Genomic DNA, 21165 nt, shown 5'->3' with positions numbered 1-21165 from the left:
TTGGTTGCAACACTCACTACCGAGTTCAAAACTGCCTCTGAAAGCAAAGTCAGCACAATAACAATTTGTCAGGAGCTTTATGAAATGGGTTTCCATGGCGAAGCAGCCGCACACAAGCCTAACAAACGGGTTCTCTGGAGTGATGAATCACGCTTCACCATCTGGCAGTCCGACGGACAAATCTGGGTTTGGTGGATGCCAGGAGAACGCTACCTGCCCCAATGCATAGTGCCAACTGTAAAGTTTGGTGGAGGAGGAAGAATGTTCTGGAGCTGTTTTTCATGGTTTGGGCTAGGCCCCTTAATTCCAGTGAAGGGAAATCGTAATGCTACAGCATACAACGACATTCTAGGCGATTCTGTGCTTCCAACTTTGTGTCAACAGTTTGGGGAAGGCCCGTTCCTGTTTCAACATGACAATGCCCCGTCCACAAAGCGAGGTCCATACAGAATTGGTTAGCCGAGATGGTGTGGAAGATCTTGACTGGCCTGCACAGAGCCCTGACCTCAATTCCATCAAATTGAATTGGTGAATTGGAACGGCGACTGCGAACCAGGCCAAATCACCCAGCATCAGTGCTCGACCTCACAAATGCTCTTGTGGCTGAATGGAAGCCCCAGCAGCAATCTTCCAACATCTAGTGGAAAGCATTCCTAGAAGAGTGGAGGCTGTTATAGCAGCAAAGGGAGGACCAACTCCATATTAATGCCCATGATTTTGGAATGAGATGTTTGACGAGCAGGTGTCCACATACTTTTGGTCATATAGTGTACATCTATTCTGTTTGCACTCACATATTTCTTCTACTTGTGCTCTTTCTACAGATGGTTCTGGCATGCTGATAACATTTGATCTGATGATATGTGATTTGACTCCTGTATTACTGACTGTATGCAATAAAACTTCCAATGCCAAATTGAAATAATTTGGGATTCTGTAATTGACAATGGTAGTTCCCAATCAGACAATCACTATAAAACAAATGTTTTCCTCAGTGAAATGTATGGTGAATGTGTTGTTTTGTCCTCAGTCCTCCTTTGAATGCTGTTTCAGTTCTAAACGACCATCATTGAGTCTATCCTCACCTCCTCTATCACTGCAATGGATTGTCCAGTCTGCTGAGAGGTTCATTGGGTGCCACCTGCCCTCCATCGATGTCCTGCACAACTCCAGAGCAAGGAAGCGTGCAGGAAAGATCATCGCCGACCCCTTTCTTCCAAAGACTCTCTTCTGGCAAACGGTTCAGGTCAATTACGACCAAAACCTCCCACCACCTGAACAGTTTCTTCCGTGGCCCTCACCAACCGGCCACCTGGTCTGCGATAATCCTGTCATCCATGGATTTTGCACTATTCATCCATAAACTATGCACCCTGCATGATCATCTCAGAACTGCACATTTTATAATGTAGCTTAAAGTGTTCATTGTGTACTTACTGTAAGTGAATATGTGGACAATCTGCATCTATATATTTTTTTGTCTGTATATTCTGTTTATCGTCTGTCTGTATATTCTGTTTATTGTTGCAGCACCATTTCATAGAGTCCTGTACATGCACATATATTTGCAGAATAAAGCTGATTCTGACATGTTAACCTAGTTTAGCTGGTTAATCCTATGTCAGTTTACAATCTATTATTTGAGACTGGTTATATACTAGCAGGTAGAAGATTCTTTATTTTGTGTATTCCTTTAATTTAAAATCCCCATGTGCTGTGTGTGTGTCCTTGGGCTTAATACCCAAGGACACATGGTGTGTACTAGAGATGACTGTCTGCTTTTCGTTTTACAGACGAAGGTTGCTGGCTAACAAGTAATTAGCTAGCTAACTTTAGCAAGTAGATTCCACTGAACTCAAGGTATTGTACTCAGGGCAGCAGGTAGCCAAGTGGTTAGAGCATTGGGCCCGTATCTGAAAGGTTGCTGGGTCGAATCCCCGAGCTGACAAGGTGAAAATCTGTCGTTCTGCCCCTGAACAGTTAACCCACTGTTCCCTAGTAGGCCGTCATTGTAAATTAAGAATTTGTTCTTAACTGACTTGCCTAGTTACATGAAGGTTAAATATTTTAAAAAAGTGCAAGTATTAGAATTTATTTGGTTATCAAGCTGCTGAGTTTCCCAAGTCGTTCAGCACTTATTGCGGAAGCCGAATAAGTTGACGGCTCGTAATAGCCAATCACAACACTGGACTGGCAGGAATTTGTCCATCGCACCAGTGAAAGTGACCCACCTTTAAGCCCGTCCCCCATCAGCTTGAAATCCAAACCCAAAGTTACCAAGGCTTGAGAAAGAGCAATTTGAGAAATTGAGATCGAAAACTTGACAGGTCGGATTGTATGGTGTCAAATCCAATTTAAAAAGTAGAACGCGCACGAGATGAAAGATGAAACATGATTGTGCGAGCAATCACAGAGTCTAGAGAGAAGAGCGAGCAGAGCCTATGTGGACAATTTAATGCGTTACTTTTTTTTTTTTTTTTACACATTTGAACCACGTTTCTTTGCGTACAGTTCCACATGTACAATTTAGGACAATGTTCTGCTCACTCAAAGTCACACTTAAAAATCTCAAGTTAATTTGTGCTCTCGACTAGCCTGTGCCCTCGTGGGACTCATGCTCTGCTTGCTCAACCACATTCCTGTATGTGTGGCACAGGGACAGTGAAGGAAGATTTACCCTTTTTTTGCATTAGCACTACACACCAGTTTAAAATCATCAACACTTGATGATATGTGGATCATTTCTGTGCTAGGGCAAAAACAAGAAATGTGCACCCCTTTGGGTCCACAGGACCAGGATTAAGAAATGCTGTTCTATCTAGACTAATCACTTTCCTCATGTCACCTCTCCCTAGCAACCACACTGTATGTAGACATGATCCAACTCTGTGAACACATTGGCTATACTTTAATGGATGTTTGTAACGTGTACCTGTTTGCTATATTTGTCATTTAAAAAACAGTTTCAGTGTTGCTCCAATTTGCAAACAAAGTAATCGTGACACTATTTATGTTTTTCAGGTGATCGTGGTGACAGTCTATCCTATAGATTGGGAACTCTAGTTCTCTGAATGCAATTTGTTTAATCAGGTGTGTTAGCTGGGGCTGAAAATGTGTACCACGATGAGGATGACCATAAGAAGACGGAATCAATACCGTCTTGTAGGTTTTCTAAAACCCTAATCTAGTGCAACTGATTCTAATAACTAGCTGGTTGATAAGCTACAGGAGGGTAACACTCCAGTAGATCTGAACATCCACCTAGTCCCCCCACCATTTCTTTTGTCACTTCTCTCCTTCTACTATAGCCGTGTTTGGTTATTGGACTGAGTGGGATGTAAACACAGACAGCTTGCAGCTACCACATTTAACAATGTGTGATTCATTCATTTCATATTCTTGTTTGTGCTGAGGAGGTCGAGTAGGTTAATATGAATAGTACTCATGACTGTATTACAATCATGCTGGTAAGTTTAACTTGTGTGAAATATTATATTTTCTTATGTTTGGTATTGTAATAATTTCTGTAACTGGTCTCACCACCTCTTGCTTGCATTTCAATAGCTGTTCTTTAAGAATTATACACAGGGGCAGCTCTAGCCTTTTGGGGGCCCTAAGTGAGATTTGGTCTTGGGGCCCCAAACCTACATTTGACATTTTAGTCATTTAGCAGATGCTTTTATCCTTGTTCAAGGGCACATAGACAGATTATTTACTGGTACTCCTGGAGGTCAGGGCCCCTGGGCACATGCCCAATTGGTAGTCAGCCTTGATTACTACAAGTTTACATAACTGGCTAGACTAACTACCTAGTGGCCTGAACAAGATGGAGGGAAAGTTGTAACTAACGAAATTACAGTTTTCATTTTTTATAACCTTTATTTAACTAGGCAAATCAGTTAAGAACTAATTCTTATTTACAATGATGGTCTAGGAACAGTGGGTTAACTGCCTTGTTCAGGGGCAGAACAACATATTTTTTACCTTGACTGCTCAGGGATTTGATCTAGCAACCTTTCGGTTACTGGCCCGATGCTCGAACCACTAGGCTACCTGCTGCCCCAAAGTTAGCTAAAATGTACGTATATAAAAAACTTGGAACTCAATCAATCTGCCATCATTAACACAATGGAAAAATCTAAAGATTTATATACGAGAGCTACAGAGAGAAACAAAATGTTGCAGTTTCACAGAAAGTGATGCGGGCACTGGAGATGGGGGTGTGTGCCAGTGGGTCTGGGCAGGTGTGATGCAGTTAATGATGTTGTTGTTTGCATGTGTATGTTTTGTATTGATTATAAAATTAAATAGTAAGTTGAGACCCCACAAAAATCTCTGTTTTGGGTCGGGCCACCTACCGGCCGGGGGCCCTAAGCGACTTCTTATGTCACTTATTCCTGGAACCGGACCTGATTACACAATTGCCAGAAAGTCTGGATAAATCAGGCTAAGATGCTGCAACATCAGTCAACAGCCATCTTAGTGCAGAACAACATTGCCTGGACATGTATGATTTTGTGATGAGACTTCAAATAATATTGGAGATATGGCCAAAAAGTAGCTAATACCGATGATCAAGGTAAAAAAAAAAAAAATTGACAGTCGCTGCTTTATGCTATTATGTGTCATTTTAAATAATTGTTTAAATTAGCTAATGTAGCTAACTAGCTAGCTACGTACGGTGGAGAGTTTGGTTAGATTCAACAAAGTTCAAATTTTTAGCCGTTAGCAACTAACGTTACAACATCAACTTATGAATCAGATCATTTTAGTAATCAGTTCTGAATTCAATTTTGAATATGGCTTAAATATGGCTGAGAAAAAAATGTATCTGTCGAATAAAAAAAAAAAGGGTAACATCCTTAAAGGTTTTAATGGTGAACTTGATCAAATGTCTTTGGAGGTGTTAGCAAAATGTTACATTTTGCAATGACCTTTGCTGTATATGCCAATTTCTAAAACACTAAAACAATTACACATTGTTGTGGACCTGTAAATAGTTTATTTGAATTTAATGTTTTACATTTATTTTCTCCTGAACCTAAATATGCTGCACTGCTCGAAACGTTGTAAACTAGCCTACAGTACCCTACAGTAGCCTACTTCAATGCAAAATATCAACTGTCTGTTCATCTGTTAAATTATACTGTATCTTATCACCTGCACTCCCTTTAGGATGCATAGAGCAAAAACTTGAAATTATAACAGTCTCTAATAGGCCTAATTAAAAGAGAGATGCGCATTGTAATTTGTTGTATGGCTGTTTCGGTAACATGAACTAATCATGGACAGAAAAGGTGCAATGGTTATGATATACACTGAGTATACCAAATATTATTGAGTTGCACCCCCCCTACCACCCCCCCTACCCCTTTTCCCTCAGTGCCAGAACAGCCTAATTTCATCGTTGGGGCATGGACTCTACAAGTGGTCGAAAGCGTTCCACAGGAATGTTGGCCCATGATGACTCCAATGCTTTCCACAGTTTTATCAAATTGACTGGATGTCCTTTGTGTTGTGGACCCTTCTTGATACACATGGGAAACTGTTGAGTGTGAAAAACCCAGCAGCATTGCAGTTAACACAAACTGGTGCGCCTGGCACCTACTACCGTACCCTGTTTAAATACACTTCCATTTTTTGTTTCACCCATTCACCCTCTAAATGGTACACATACACAAGACATTTCTCAATTGTCTCAAGGCTTAAAAATCCTTCTTTAACCTGTTTCTTCCCCTTCATCTACACTGATTGAAGTGGATTTCACCTGGATTCACCTGGTTAGTCTATGTCATGGAAAGAGCAGGTGTTTTTAATGTTTGTATACTCAGTGTATGTGTTATGTTTATAAATGAAATATTGTCTAGGCTGCTCGAGAAATTTTACATTACAGTATTCAGACAAAGTCTACAGACAAATAGAGGTGAACTCTCTATTCTACTGCAAAACTGCGCTTCGGAACGGATAGTATAGAACATAATACTCTAAATACCGGTTATTTATTTAATACTGTGAAGTGGGTCCAATTAAATTAGAGATTGGACGAATGGTAGCATATCCTAACTTGTAGGCCTATTGGCTATTTCACAAGTATGAAACCATCACAGTCAGAAAAGGTGAGTAATTTATTCTGCAATGAAATGAAATAAATAATCGGAAATAGATTTCAAATTATTTTAGAACACAAAGAAGATGCAAATGATTGTATCTTGTTATTATTTTTACCTACTTGTTTTTTTGGTTATGAGAAAGTCATCATATATTCCCCATATTATGCTACATTTGCATTCTTGCAATGCAATACTTAAACCTCTAGAAACTGAGTATGCATGGTCTAAAGTTTGTGGGAGGATAAGCACATTCTCACATCAAGTTCAGTTTTTATAAATGTCAACTTTTGCGTAAAAATTGGTGCATGCATGTTTTAGGGCATAATTGGTGCATAGGCAGCTTTTATAAATGAGGCCCATGAACTTTAGTCACTGCTACTAGCCAGCTACCACTGTAAGGGCCCTGTGTGTAGCTGGTGTAGAAAGTCAGGCGCAGGACAGCAAATATGAGTAATCAACGTACATTTACTCAAAATGACAAATGTACAAAGTAACATCACGAGCACACAATAACGGACCGGAAATACAATAAACAATCACTCACAAACAAACATGGTGAACAGAGGGTTAAATAATAAACATGTAATTGGGTGAGTGAAACCAGGTGTGTAAGACTAAGACAAAACAAATGGAAAATTAAAAGTAATCTGAAGAGATTTCACCCCATGCTTCCTGAAGCAACTCCCCCAAATTGGATTGGCTTGATGGGCACTTCTTACGTACCATACGTTCAAGCTGCTCCCACAACTGCTCAATAGGGTTGGGATCTGGTGACTGTGCTGGCCACTCCAGTATAGACATAACACCAGCTGACTGCTTCTTCCCTAAATAGTTATTGCATAGTTTGAAGCTGTGCTTTGGGTCATTGTCCTGTTATAGGAGGAAATTGGCTCCAATTAAGTGCCATCCAAAGGGTATATCATGGCGCTGCAAAATGGAGTGATAGCCTTCCTTCTTCAAGATCCCTTTTACCTTGTAGAAATCCCCCACTTTAACACAACCAAAGCACCCCTAGACCATCACATTGCCTTCACCATGCTTCACAGATGGCATCAAGCACTCCTCCAGCATCTTTGATATTTTTCTGCGTCTCACAAATGTTCTTCTTTGTGATCCAAACGCCTCAAACTTAGATTCGTCTGTACATAACACCTTTTTTCCAATCTTTCTCTGTTCAGTATCTGTGTTCTTTTTCCCATCTTAATCTTTTATTTTTATTGGTCAGTCTGAGATATGGCTTTTTCTTTGCACCTCTGCCTAGAAGGCCAGCATCCCGGTGTCACCTCTTCATTGTTGACGTTCAGACTGGTGTTTTGCGGGTACTATTTAATGAAGCTGCCAGTTGAGAACTTGTGAGGCGTCTGTTTCTCAAACTAGACACTCTAATGTACTTGTCCTCTTGCTCAGTGCACCGGGGCCTCCAACTCTCCTTTCTATTCTGGTAAGAGCCAGTTTGCACTGTTCTGTGAAGGGAGTAGTACACAGCGTTATACGAGATCTTCAGTTTCTTAGCAATTTCTCGCATGGAATAGCCTTCATTTCATTTCCATAACAAATCAGCCGTTTCAGCTTCAATAGTAATTTACAACATTAACAATGTCTCCATGTATTTCTGATCAATTTGATGTGATTTTACTGGACAAAAAAAATTTTGAACTTTTGAACTGTAGTGTATTTATATTCCGAACTCTGAGATTGCTTGTCCTAATATTTCCTTTCTTTGTATTTTTGGCATTTGCGTGTATTGTTTTGTATTGTCAGGTATTACTGCACTGTTGGAGCTAGAACCATAAGCATTTCGCTACACCCGCGATAACATCTGCTAAACGTTTGATGTAATGTCTGCAATGTACTCAGGCAGGAACGCCACCAATGTCAATGACAGACTTCTGAAGTCAGCAGATCTCAAGTCAGAATCCGACCGTTGCGACTATCCAGACATAGGCAGGGGGTTTTCTGGATCAAAAATGGGCTTAGATGGTTGAGGGCATGGCAGTGAGCAGAGTATGCCTATCTATGTGGCTGAGTTTTATATAACATTCTGGAGGACCCCATATGGGTGGTGTAGAGAAATGTGCAAAATTGTTTTGCCATTGTCTTGAAATTATGCACATTTCTCCATGGAGCTGAAATGTTTGCAGTTTTAAAGCTAATATTCTTTAATTCAACATATTCTGTCATGGAGCTGAGACAAAATGTAGCAGTTTCAAAGCTAGTTGGCTGCAATTCTCAATTTTGCCTTAGCTAATGCTGTGTTCTTTTGCTAAAAAATAATAATGAAATCTACATTGCTAAATTCATTGTTTTTGGAATTTTAACCTCCCTGACTGTCTATCTTTTATTTTGGTGATTGTTAGTTCTCAAAGATTATATATATATTTTTAAATACACTCAATTGTCAGTTTGTTAGGTACACACATCTATTACCGGGTCAAACCATCCTTTGCCTCAAGAACAACCTGAATTATTTGGGGCATGGATTCTACAAGTCGGAAATGTTTCACAGGGATGTTGGTCCATGCTGATGCAATGGCATCACGCAGTTACTGCAGATTGGACGGCGGTACACCAGGGCCAACAGCCTGTTCAGTTGACACCAGACAAGATGGACTCCTGCTACTTTTGACAAATCCTAAATCTGCCATAAGAATGACACAACAGGACCCGGGATTCGTCAGACCAGGATATGTTTTTCCACTCCTCAATTGCCTAATGTTGGTGATCGTGTGCCCACTGGAGTCACTTTTTCTTGTTTTTAGCTGATAGGAGTGGATCCTGGTGTGGTCGTCTGCTGCAATAGCACATTCGTGATAAGGATCGATGAGTTGTGCATACCGAGATGCCTTTCTGCACACCACTGTTGTACTAGGCCGTTATTTGTCTGTTTGTGGCCAACCTGTTAGCTTGTGCGACAGGCCAACCTGTTAGCTTGTGCGACAGGCCAACCTGTTAGCTTGTGCAACCTGTTAGCTTGTGCGACCCCACCCCACCCCACCCCGGCCAAACACTCCCCTAACCATGAAAACGCTGGGACAATTGTGCGCCGCCCTATGGGACTCCCGGTCACGGCCGGTTGTGACACAGCCTGGGACTGAACCCGGGTCTGTTGTGATGCCTCAAGCACTGTGATGCAGTGCCTTAGACTGCTGCGTCACTTGGGAGGCCCAACAAAAATTGGAGGGGATTTAATAAAAAAAATAACAATAAAAACTATTGTGCCTCTCATGTGAAGTAGTGACGTGACATATGCCTACTTTTCAGTGTGGCATATCATATGCCTATTTTTCACAGTATATAGTATATTTACACTACATACTAATATATAGTATAAAATACTCATATTTTCTACTATTTGGACTTATGCGACCCCAAAGAAAGCTTAGGTCAATGGCAGAAAAATCCCTGTGAGATGGATGACAGAAGAACACACTACAGTTGAAGTCAGAAGTTTACATACACTTAGTTTGGAGTCATTAAAACTCATTTTCAACCACTCCACAAATTTCTTGTTAACAAACTAAAGTTTTGGCAAGTCGGTTAGGACATCTAATTTGTGCATGACACAAATAATTGTTCCAACAATTGTTTACAGACAGATTATTTTACTTATAATTCACTGTATCACAATTCCAGTGGGTCAGAAGTTTACATACAGTAAGTTGACTGTGCCTTTAAACCGCTTGGAAAATTCCAGAAAATGATGTCATGACTTTAGAAGCTTCTGATTGGAGGTGTACCTGTGGATGTATTTCAAGACCTACCTTCAAACTCAGTGCCCCTTTGCTTGACATCATGGGAAAATGAAAAGAAATCAGCCAAGACCTTAGAAAAAAAATTGTAGACATCCACAAGTGGTTCATCGTTGGGAGCAATTTCCAAACGCCTGAAGGTACCACGTTCATCTGTACAAACAACAGTACGCAAGTATAAACACCATGGGACCACGCAACCGCCACACCACTCAGGAAGGAGACGCGTTCTGTCTCCTAGAGATGAATGTACTTTGGTGCGAAAAGTGAAAATGAATCCCAGAAAAACAGCAAAGGACCTTGTGAAGATGTTGGAGGAAACGGGTACAAATGTATCTATATCCACAGTAAAACGAGTCCTATAATCGACACAACCTGAAAGGCTGCTCAGCAAGAGAGAAGCCACTGCTTCAAAACCGCCATAAAAAAGCCAGACTGCGGTTTGCAACTGCCCATTTGGAGAAAAATCATACTTTTAGGAGAAATGTCCTCTGGTCTGATGAAACAAAAATAGCACTGATTGGCCATAATGACCATTGTTATTTTTGGAGGAAAAAGGTGGAGGCTTGCAAACTCAAGAACACCATCCCAACTGTGAAGTATGGGGGTGGCAGCATCATGTTGTGGGGGTGCTTTGCTGCAGGAGGTACATCATAAGATGGCATCATGAGGCAGGAAAATTATGTGGATATATTGAAGCAACATATCAAGATATCTGTCAGGAAGTTAAAGCTTGGTTTCAAATGGGTCATCCAAATGGACAATGACCCCAAGCATACTTCCAAAGTTGTGGAAAAATGGCTTAAGGACAACAAATTCAAGGTATTGGAGTGGCCATCACTTAGCCCTGACATCAATTCTATAGAAAATTTGTGGCAGAAATGAAAAGCGTGTGTCGAGCAAGGAACCCTACAAACCTGACTCAGTCACACCAGCTCTGTCAGGAGGAATGGGCCAAAATTCACCCAACTTATTGTGCGAGGCTTGTGGAAGGCTACCCGAAATGTTTGACCCAAGTTAAACAATTTAAAGGCAATGATACCAAATAATAGAGTGTATGTTTAACTTCTGACCCACTGGGAATGTGATGTAAGAAATAAAAGCTGAAATAAATAATTCTCTATACTATTATTCTGACATTTCACATTCTTAAATAAAGTGGTGATCCTGACTGACCTAAGACATTCATTTTTACAAGAGTTAAATGTCAAGAATTGTGAAAAACTGAGTTTAAATGTAGTTGGCTAAGGTGTATGTAAACTTCCGACTTCAACTGTATATAAAGTGCTGAGCTTTAAAACAGCTCTCTGTATTTGATTCCCTCTATCTTCTCTACAGAGTCAAGCGAGCATGAGGACAAGAGCACGGATGTGTCTGAGGAGGTGTCTATGATGGATGTCCTCACCCTTCCCCCTCCCTTCACTGAGCCCCCCACAGAGGGTGAGGAGTCCCCCGAGCGGGAACCCCCCAAATCGCCCCCCAAACTCCCCAAAGGAGATGAGGAGGAACTGGGACCCCTACCCGACAACTGGGAGATGGCCTACACTGAGAAAGAAGAGGTCTACTTCATAGAGTAAGTTTGTGTTTTTGTCTCTCTCTGTCTTTCTAATGAGGAACAGAGGGCCTACTAGAGCATTTTTGGCCCTTCTGTTCACCTTAAATATCTCACCCTCCTCTCACCCACAGACAATCCCCCTCCTGCCCACCCCCACTCCACATACACAGGGGATGGGGGTTAAATCTTACTACTTAAAAAAAATGACAGATATGAATTCCACCCTCCTTTCGTATTTTTTTAAATATTCAGACACTACAGAAACAGAGCGGTATGCAGGATAGATCGTGAAAGTGAGAAAGGTGGTCGCAGGGATTGAACCCACAAAGTTGTAATTTGATTTATGTCATTATTCCCAATCAACAACACAGGCGCACACAATCTGATCTCTCCCTCTTCATGCCCTGTCTCTCTTTCTTGCCTCTCTTTCTCGTCCTCCCTCTCTCCTCCCCTTTCTCATCTCTCCCAGTCTCCCCCCCCCCTCTCTCTCTCTCTCTCGCCCTCTCTCTTGCGGTAGTTGGTTGTGTGAGGGTGTGGTGGGTCGTGAAGAGAGGTACTCTTCCTTTGTCTTTACTTTTGGCTCTTGATATTTTATTTTTCCATGGTGGAGGGTTAACGCATCGTTTGTCTATTGGTTTCCACTGTTTATCATTTTCTGGTCGGGGGGGGGTTAGTTTATTTTGGGTTGGGAGTCATGGTGGCTGCGATGGCATCTCAGCTGAGTGGGAAAGAAACGCTGTCTCTTTGGAATGGCTTCAGGTGCGTTCTGGAGAATGGTATCAAAGTGGAGGAAGTTTTGCTCATGGTCGGCAAACAGGTGGGAGCAGAACATTCTGTACACACTGCATTCAGAATGAACTGATTGTGTTCATGAAAAAGGGATTTTTTGTTGGGGTTGTGCTGGTGCCGTTTTCACCTCTTTCGACCATGTCGACAAGAGCAGTGGCATTTAATCTTAATTATGTTAATTAGCCAATCAGAAGCTTCAAAAGCCATGACATCATCTTCTGGAATTTTCCAAGCTGTTTATTAAAGGCACAGTCAACTTATTGTATGTAAACTTCTGACTCACTGGAATTGTGATACAGTGAATTACAAGTGAAATAATCTGTCTGTAAACAATTGTTTGAAAAATTACGTGTCATGCACAAATTAGATCTCCTAACCGACATGCCAAAACTATGGTTTGTTTAAACTTGCTAGGGCTAGGGTCCTTTTTTCTCAATTTCTGTCTGATTGACGTGCCCAAAGTAAACTACCTGTTGCTCAGGCCCTGAAGCCAGGATATGCATATAATTGGTACCATTGGAAAGAAACTTTGAAGTTTGTAGATATGTTAAAATAATGTAGGATACTATAACGCAATACATATGGTAGGAGAAAATACAAAGAAAAACCAATCTGAATTTTTTTTTGGGGGGGCAAGTTCTAATGAGCTTATGATAATGAAATCTAGCTCCCAGTATGCAATTTATATGGCTTCCACAGGGTGTCAGCACTCTATGTTCAAGGTTTCAGGCTTGTTTCTTCCAAAACGAGTAACAAATAGGAGTTTTAGTACTGGGACACACTATTGGAAATTCTTGTTTGGGCGCGCGATGAAGTCAAGATTTACCTGCTAATATCGGTTTCCTAATGAACATAATTTTTCCTTTTGAAATGTTATAATTTGGATTCCTTTCTCTGCATTTTGAATGAGTGGATTACTCAAATTTATGGCGCCAACTAAACATACTTTTTAGGATATAAAGAATGATTTTATCTAACAAAATGATACTACATGTTATAGCTGGGACCCTTTGGATGGCCAATCAGAGGAAGATTTTCAAAAACGAAGTGAAAGTATAATTGCTTTTTATGATTTTAGGAATTTATGAAACCTGTGCAGGTGTAAATCAGACAGTGCAGTTAGATTAACAAGAATTTAAGCTTTCAACCAATATAAGACACTTGCATGTACCTACATGTTTAATATCCATAATTTGAATGATTATTTATTTGAACTGCGTTCCCTCCAGTTTCACCGGAAGTTGTCCTGCTATTGGGACGCCTAGCCATAATTAACTAGTTTTAATGACTACAACCTAAGTGTATGTAAACTTCCGACTTCAACTGTAAATGTACACTTTAAGGTTAAGCAGGGGGAGGGGGTACCATATTGTTTGCTAGCACAGATAGTTTGCAGTGTTTTGAGTCTGGGGACGTAGGGCACAATAAGTTTGCAAGCCCACATAAGGTCCAGAGAGAGAGTGCTAGTACAGACAAGCCCGACCAGTTGGTAGCGGGGGCTAGAACGCATGGGCCAGAGGCTGGAGTTAGCTCTGCTGTGGGGCAGGCTACTGGAGGGGGTACTGCAGGCCATGGAGAAAGATGTGGGGGCTGGAGGGGGTACCTCCTAATGCACGTATAATGTACCTTATGGGACTAGGTAATGGCTCTCTTAGCCTAATGACCTAGACACAGATATAGAGTGCACTTATTCTGCTTTCTACTCTAAGATCTATAATGTGCACAAATGTACTGGAACATTCCCAATATATCACCCCTATGCGACTTACTAAGTCCCAAACCTTTGTCCAGTACAAGTGAGAAGGGAAGCACCTTCTCTGTTGTTTAGGAGACAATCTGCCTCCCTTTCACCTTATCAACCTTTGCTTCACTTTCTCATTCATACTGGGGAGTCAGGACCAAACATTTCCTTTCATATATAGCTAGAAGGAAGTATTAGATCCATCCTCAAGCCAATTGTCAAGCCAAGAGACTTATGGCCTCTGTTCTATGATCACACCATACACAATCTTATTTCCATCTCTCATCACACAACAAAATGACATTCCAGCTGAAGCTGGTGACTTCCTTCCTTTCAGCTGAGCTGCTTTTAGTTTATCCACTTTCTCCTTCTGGTTCCTACAAGAGTGATAGCATAAGACTTGCAAACAACGAGAAACACAAAATATACCAGTTTTAACAATGTGATAAGCTATGCAAAATTATATAGGCATGAAAAGCAAAGTCTGAGACCATGACAATTCCCACTCTATCTTCACCTGACTCTATTTCTCCAGGATACTTTTCTGCTGGATTCCACAAAAAAATGAAAGCCCTAAAAAGCCACCTCATGCTTTCGCCCAGTCTTCACCTTTCCGGCCCCAGGTTCCGAGAGGGGTTCCCAAGCCATGTAATTTTCACTTTGTTCCCCATCCCCTCCATTGTCACCTGATAGGCAAGTGCATATCCCTAATCAACGCTACATCCTCTTGAGGTAACTCAGCACTGTATATGCTTTCACATCAATGCCTTCAAAATGTTGGCAAGCTATCCTCTTTCACATGATGCATTAACCAATAAAACAACCCAAATATGATGTTTAAACTAGCTCCCAGACCCAACCCATCAACATGTCTACAGTGGAATCTAGTCTCTCTCTCTCTCTTTAGCTCATCTTCAAGCTCACCCATTATACAGCTGGACCTCGTGAGAACTATGCACCCACCGAGGAGAGACATGCCGATCTTCACCGTTGCAGGTGCTATAAGTAGTACTGAGTGTGGACCAGACCAACACTGTCCCAACACTCCCTCCCCCTGCTACAGATACATTTGCACATATATCATTCCATCTAACCCATAACACACTAGTCACTACTCCCAATGCACTTCTACAGTTATAAACATACTAAAACAGTGAGTTCTCTAACAACCTCCCTGTCGGAGGATACTTAGATAAGTTTTCTAGAGCCTCCCTAGGTCTAATACATTTGAGCAGTGCCCTCACCCCTCCAGTTTAAGAGCAACTCTCTCTTGCTATAGCCGAATCATAACCACAACATTTTATTAATGATCCAACCCAAATTCAGAATGACAGTCCTTAGTGCTTAATTTGAGTCTAGGACTCGAATTCCAGCTTCTCAACTCAGCACACATCTTCCCTGTTAGAATGTACATTTATAAACGGAACCTTTTATTGCCGGTAACAACTCTTCTCATTACAGCCCCCCTTTGTCCCTGTTTTCCTGTCACGAGTGGCCTGGTAATGAAAGATCAGTATCTCAATGCATACTTAGTCTAAATCGCTCACAGTGTGTAGACCAATCCCCCCTTTCTCCCATCTCTCTCTCTTTTTCAGATTGCGTTTACAGCTCATCTTCCCAACGGCACATGTAACTCTTGCCTGTCCCATTTGATGGCCCTTGATAATGTCTCGATTTCAATATCCAAATAGATGCATCCGTTTCTCCCACGTACACAAGTCTCTCACCTGAGCCGTTCTCTCTCTCCACGCTCACTCCACATGCCCTCTCAGCACTCTTGCCGCCCGCACCCCGGTTTATGGCCCAGACTCCGATAGACGTGTTAAAAGTCACTGTCACATTGCAAGCCTTTGTCACTCTTTCTTCAGCTGGTTAGGGAAGGTATTGAGGTTCACACACACTGTTTGTGGTCAAATTATTCCTAAGACACGATATGACGTCACCTTCCATGATAACCTCAAAAAAGCACAGATCAGAACAACAGCTTAGTTCAATTAATTTCTGTTTCAGGAAATCCAGACAAGCATTGACAACTAGGGGGCACTATTTTCAGTTTTGGAAAAATAATGTTCCCAAAGTAAACAGGCTATTTTGTCAGGACAAGATGCTAGAATATTCATATAATTGACAGCTTAGGATAGAAAACACTCTAAAGTTTCCAAAACTGTAAAAATAATGTCTGTGATTATAACAGAACTGATATTGATGGCGAAAGCCTGAGAAATCCAACCAGGAAGGGACTTTTACAGTATTTAGAAAGCTCTGCGTTCCTATGCATCCCTATTGAGCAGTGAATGGGATATCAACCAGATTCCTTTTTCTATGGATTCCCTAATGTGTCTAGTGTCACAATACATAGTTTCAGGCTTTTATTTTGAAAAATTAGCCTGAACAACAACATTGCGTCAGTGGTCAGCTGGCGGCTCTCAGAGTGATTTGTGTGTAATAGACAAATGCGGCCATTGTTTCTCTCTTTCCTACTACCTGTCCCGGTTGATATATTATCGAATAGATATTTTAAAAACACCTTGAGGGTTGATTATAAAAAACCTTTGCCATGTTTCTGTCGATATTATGGATCTAATTTGGAATATTTTTTTGTCGTTGTCGTGACCGCAGTTTCCGGTGGATTTCTCAACCAAACGTGAAGTACAAACGGAGGTATTTTGGCTATAAAAATAATCTTTATGGGACAAAATGAACATTTGCTGTCTAACTGGGAGTCTCGTGAGTGAAAACATCCAAAGCTCATCAAAGGTAAATTGTTTTATTTGATTGCTTTTCTGATTTTCGTGACCAAGTTGCCTACTGCTAGCTGGACATAATGCTATGCTAGGCTACCGATAAACTTACACAAATGCTTGTCTTGCTTTGGCTGTAAAGCATAATTTCAAAATCTGAGATGACAGGGTGATTAACAAAAGGCTAAGCTGTGTTTCACTATATTTCACTTGTATTTTCATGAATATGAATATTTTCTAGTAATATTTTTTTGCCCGTTTCATTATGCTAATTAGTGTCAGTTGATGACAATTTTCCCAGATCCGGGAGGGGTAGTTATAACAACATAATGTTACTGCTAAAATCATTTTCAAAATTAGTTCATACACCCTTATTTTACTGGCGACCTCTCAGGAGAGTTACCAGATCAGGAAGTTAGCACCCTAACCCCTCTTGGAATCCCACACTCCATAAATCCCCATCTGGTGAAATTTGAATCGAAATAAAAACCCAAAATGAAATCAGCAATACATATGTCACAATCTATTTGGAGTAAATGCCATCCCTTATTAACATATTTTTTATCTTCTTTATGCAGACTGAACAAGTACATTTGTATATTTACCCAAGGACTAGGACCCCAGGGATCTGGTATTTTCCCTTTGAACACATAATTCCCAACGTGATTTTAAAACAACATGTTAAATCAAAAATAAACAAATTTGAATAACCAATCAACTTATCTCATGAAGCAATGGTTAAATAGAGTAGAAACGGGTGTTTTTCATTCATTTTATAATTAAATCCCACCTGTTTCTATCATTTCTAGTGAGATTGATCAGGTCTCACCAGAAAGTCAGGATACCTGGCATTCGACACCATTAAATATTTCCTCTCCCTTTTCTTTGCCTGTCCTTCAGAAACCATTTCAAAACCTTCCAAACATGCCCATCCTTCTGCATACCCAATTTAAACAGAATTTAATAAACCCCATCCAAAATAAATCCCACAGTATCAACATCAATAATGGATATTCATAACCGGTAAATTGTGTGTGCGTGCTGGTGAACCGTAGGTCAAAAACACACATGAACAGGCCTCGCTTATCTGGAACTCCGTTTATGGCCTAATCCAGATACTTTTATACTTAACAGTCGAATATCACTAATTGCTCTCCCCAATACCACAGTCTCCGGGGACATTTCAACGAGAGATAATGAAACCCCCTCTTCTGGAAAAGAAAGTGTACATCTCTTTAGCGTTCACTATCCTATATTTTAATCAGTAAGCCAAAAGTATTACTTAGAAATCAAACATGATAATTGTAAATCCACTGTCCTTACTCCAATAATTCAATGTTTGTTTCAATCCCCCAACGTTTATGCATCTTTTATTTAGCATGTACTATTCTCCATAACCCCCACACCACAATGTTCTTGAACTACCTGCAAAAATATAAAGTTCATTTTACATTTAGTAACCTCTTTGCTAATTCCTCATTACCCCTCCACCCTTTCTTACATTCGAGAAATCTATTTCACAATAAGATTACATAAAATGTAAATCTATTTCAGAATAACACCACAAAATGTTTCATGAGATCAACAAACAAATAGCCCAACACATGACCAATAGCCCAACACATAAAACAGGACTCTGTCTCCCTACACTTTGATGTTTTTCTGCTACGTTTCTTTGGTTTACCTTGGCCATTGAAACTATAGGTAGTGACTTTCCCTGTGGCATGTCTGCGAAGTCAGCAGAGTTATATTCCACTCTCAAAACATCTTGCTCTATTTCATCCACTACCCCCCTAATTACTGTTTTGAACACAAGGTTCAAACCTGCCATCAAAGTAGAAGTGCAAATTCTATCAAGGCACTCCCGTACACAGTCTTTTTGTTGCTAAATGCCTCTATTAATTCCCCATATTCGAGACAAATTGGTGGCATGCTCGTGCACCTCTTTCAGCGACTCCATGGCTTTATCAATATCCTCTAGATTGATTAATATCCTCTAGCTCCATATTACATGGAGAAATGGGGCAGTTTGTCGACATTTCAATAGTTATAATTCCCAAACCTATCCCTTCTATAATACACACTTTCTATTAACTATTCTCCAAGGTAGCGCTACCCACTTCCCCAGTATTAGATCCTATACTACAGCGTCTGAAAATGTATTACTGGAGAATACGGATGACTTAATGTCTTATTCCAGTATTGCGCCTCAAATATCACTATTATTGATAACCCATATGACCAAAATTATTCACACTTGTCTTCCTATTTCCACATAATCTTCAATTTATCTTCCTTTTCTGTTCTAATGCTACTGATATTTTTTGTTTCTTGGTTTATTTGTCTGTTTATTCCTTTAGCTTCCTGTGATATTCGTATTTATTCTTTGCTCCCTAGTTTTGTTTTATTATGCTTTTCACCAGTCTCTTTCTCTTGTTCTTAGATTTCTCCCTACTGGTCCAGGGCTAAATCTTCCTAACAGTCTGTTAAGCCCTGGATGGCTTGACCACACCCTATTCCCTCCTATGGATATCCACGTTATTTTTCTTTCTCTGATTATTGTACTCGGTCTATTGGTTATTACCCCTGTCTCTAGGTTTTTATAATTGTTCTCTCTTTCCAAGTATATAGTTACTTCAAATGTTATTACTTCTACGTTTCTCTGTACTGTATATTTTTCTACCTTGCAGCACATTATTCAATTTGTAATGGCTTTACGGGCAATCGCTGATGTCGTCTTGACATTTATTGCTATTTTATAATCATATATTTTTTATTTATCCTGACTGTTACTTCTAGTATTAAATTATTTCAATGGTTATTCATGTACCATTCACACTCCCCTCCTTTGATACGGGACTGGGTGCATCCTCCCTACCAGGTCACACTTAAGCAATGGTCCGGGAGAAGAGCGCAACCCCTTCCCCACCAACAGCAGAGAACTTTCACACTCACTTGTACACAACTCTTATGCTTTCCTAAGCGACCTGCAAATTCAGTTCTTCTGATACACTTCCTCGACACAGAAAAAATATGTATTATACAGGCTTTTACCTGTCTGAGCAGTCCTTTGCTGATTCACTTCCTCAACACAGCCAAGTGTTAACCATAAGATGTGTGCCTATCTGAGCAGTCCTTATTGATTCACTTCCTTGCCACATTAGTCGGCAACCATAGGTCTTTGTGCCTGTCTGAGCAGTCCCTTATTGATTCACTTCCTCCAAAAAAAATAGGCAGTAACCACAGGTCTTTTTGTCTAATTCTATTCGACCATGCAGAATGACAGTTGCCACTCCAAACTGGATCGAACAGAACAGTCAACAGAGCAGACTGAACGAGATTGAACTGATGAATGACTGAGTGAGCTGGATTAATTGATTGACCCACCTGACTTGGACTGATTTAATTAGATGAATGGGTTGCATTTGTGCAAACTCAAACAGGCCTAAACAACAACCATCCAAAACAGATAACACACAACTCCCAATCCGCAGTGGCCACACTAATATATATATTCTACTTTCACTGCTGCAACCCTTAAAGCTTTTTCTTTCTCTTTTCTTCCTTTTTTGAAATTATTTTGCATGCATTTATTGAATTCAAATGCTCCTAATATCCTTTAGTTTGTTAAATTTGGAGAGACCTACTTGGTGTTTCTATTGCTGAGCCAGGCTCCGAAACGAACCACACAAACTTGAACTATAAGTAAGACTTGGCTTACCTCTCTTTTAGGTGTTTGTGCTATTCATCCAGGAAGACGCATCTGCAGTCAGAGTTTCCAACCATTTACTGGTCCCTTGTAGCCACTCCTGGCAAGCTCACCATTTATGTCGTGGAAATTTTCACTCAATCATATTTCTCAGATACCGGAACTTGTGAAATTGTCAAATACACTTTACTACAAAGTAACAAGCCGGACTGGCCCATGGACCAACTGACTTTCCAGCCTCGGAACACCTTTTATACCGTTTTCATCCTTACGTCACACACATAGTAACTCCTCTTTATGTTAATGATTCAGGACTAGGTAATGGCTTCTCTTAGCCTAATGACCTAGACACACATATAGAGTGCACTTATTCTTCTTACTACTCTAAGATGTATAATGTGCACACATGTACTGGAAAATTCCCAATATGGTTGGATGTACGGTTGTAATGTGGTGCTGGAGGGTGTACTGTACTGGGATGTTGTGTACTGTCAAATATGATTGTGTGGAGGTTGTGGTGGCATGCGATGCATTTTTAGGCTGTGGGAGTTAGTGAAATTAGGATGGCTCATTAAAGTAAAACAAAAAGTAAAGTCTCTCTCTTTCTTTCTCTCCTCACCAGTCACAACACTAAAACCACATCATGGCTGGATCCTCGGCTGGCAAAGAAGGCCAAACCACCTGAGGAGTGCAAAGAGGACGGTGAGTGTTTGTGTTTTTATGTACAAATGCACATGTATGCATAAGGTTTCTCTCTTCTCTTCCTCTCTC

General features: G+C 40.5%; 1 protein-coding gene and 1 long non-coding RNA gene across 5 annotated transcripts in view; one reads left to right on the top strand and one right to left on the bottom strand.

Annotated features, from left to right (window-relative positions):
- The window catches only part of LOC118964919, a 48755-nt gene extending 28166 nt beyond the window's left edge, over window positions 1-20589 (bottom strand). Inside the window, exon 1 of the long non-coding RNA XR_005052193.1 lies at window positions 20407-20589. This is a non-coding gene — a long non-coding RNA (uncharacterized LOC118964919). The remainder of the gene's footprint in view (window positions 1-20406) is intronic.
- The window catches only part of LOC110525190 (membrane-associated guanylate kinase, WW and PDZ domain-containing protein 2), a 245508-nt gene that overhangs the window by 150657 nt on the left and 73686 nt on the right, over window positions 1-21165 (top strand). For all 4 annotated transcript variants that reach the window (XM_036980672.1, XM_021605194.2, XM_021605162.2 and 1 more), the window contains 2 exons: window positions 11198-11432; window positions 21017-21096. In XM_036980672.1, the coding sequence (XP_036836567.1) occupies window positions 11198-11432; window positions 21017-21096 (315 nt within the window). The remainder of the gene's footprint in view (window positions 1-11197; window positions 11433-21016; window positions 21097-21165) is intronic.

This window comes from Oncorhynchus mykiss, chromosome 1 (genome assembly GCF_013265735.2).
Source record: "Oncorhynchus mykiss isolate Arlee chromosome 1, USDA_OmykA_1.1, whole genome shotgun sequence".
Classification (NCBI taxonomy): Eukaryota; Metazoa; Chordata; class Actinopteri; order Salmoniformes; family Salmonidae; genus Oncorhynchus; species Oncorhynchus mykiss.
Note: the sequence above shows the minus strand (reverse complement) of the source record. Positions and strands in the feature narration are given on the sequence as shown.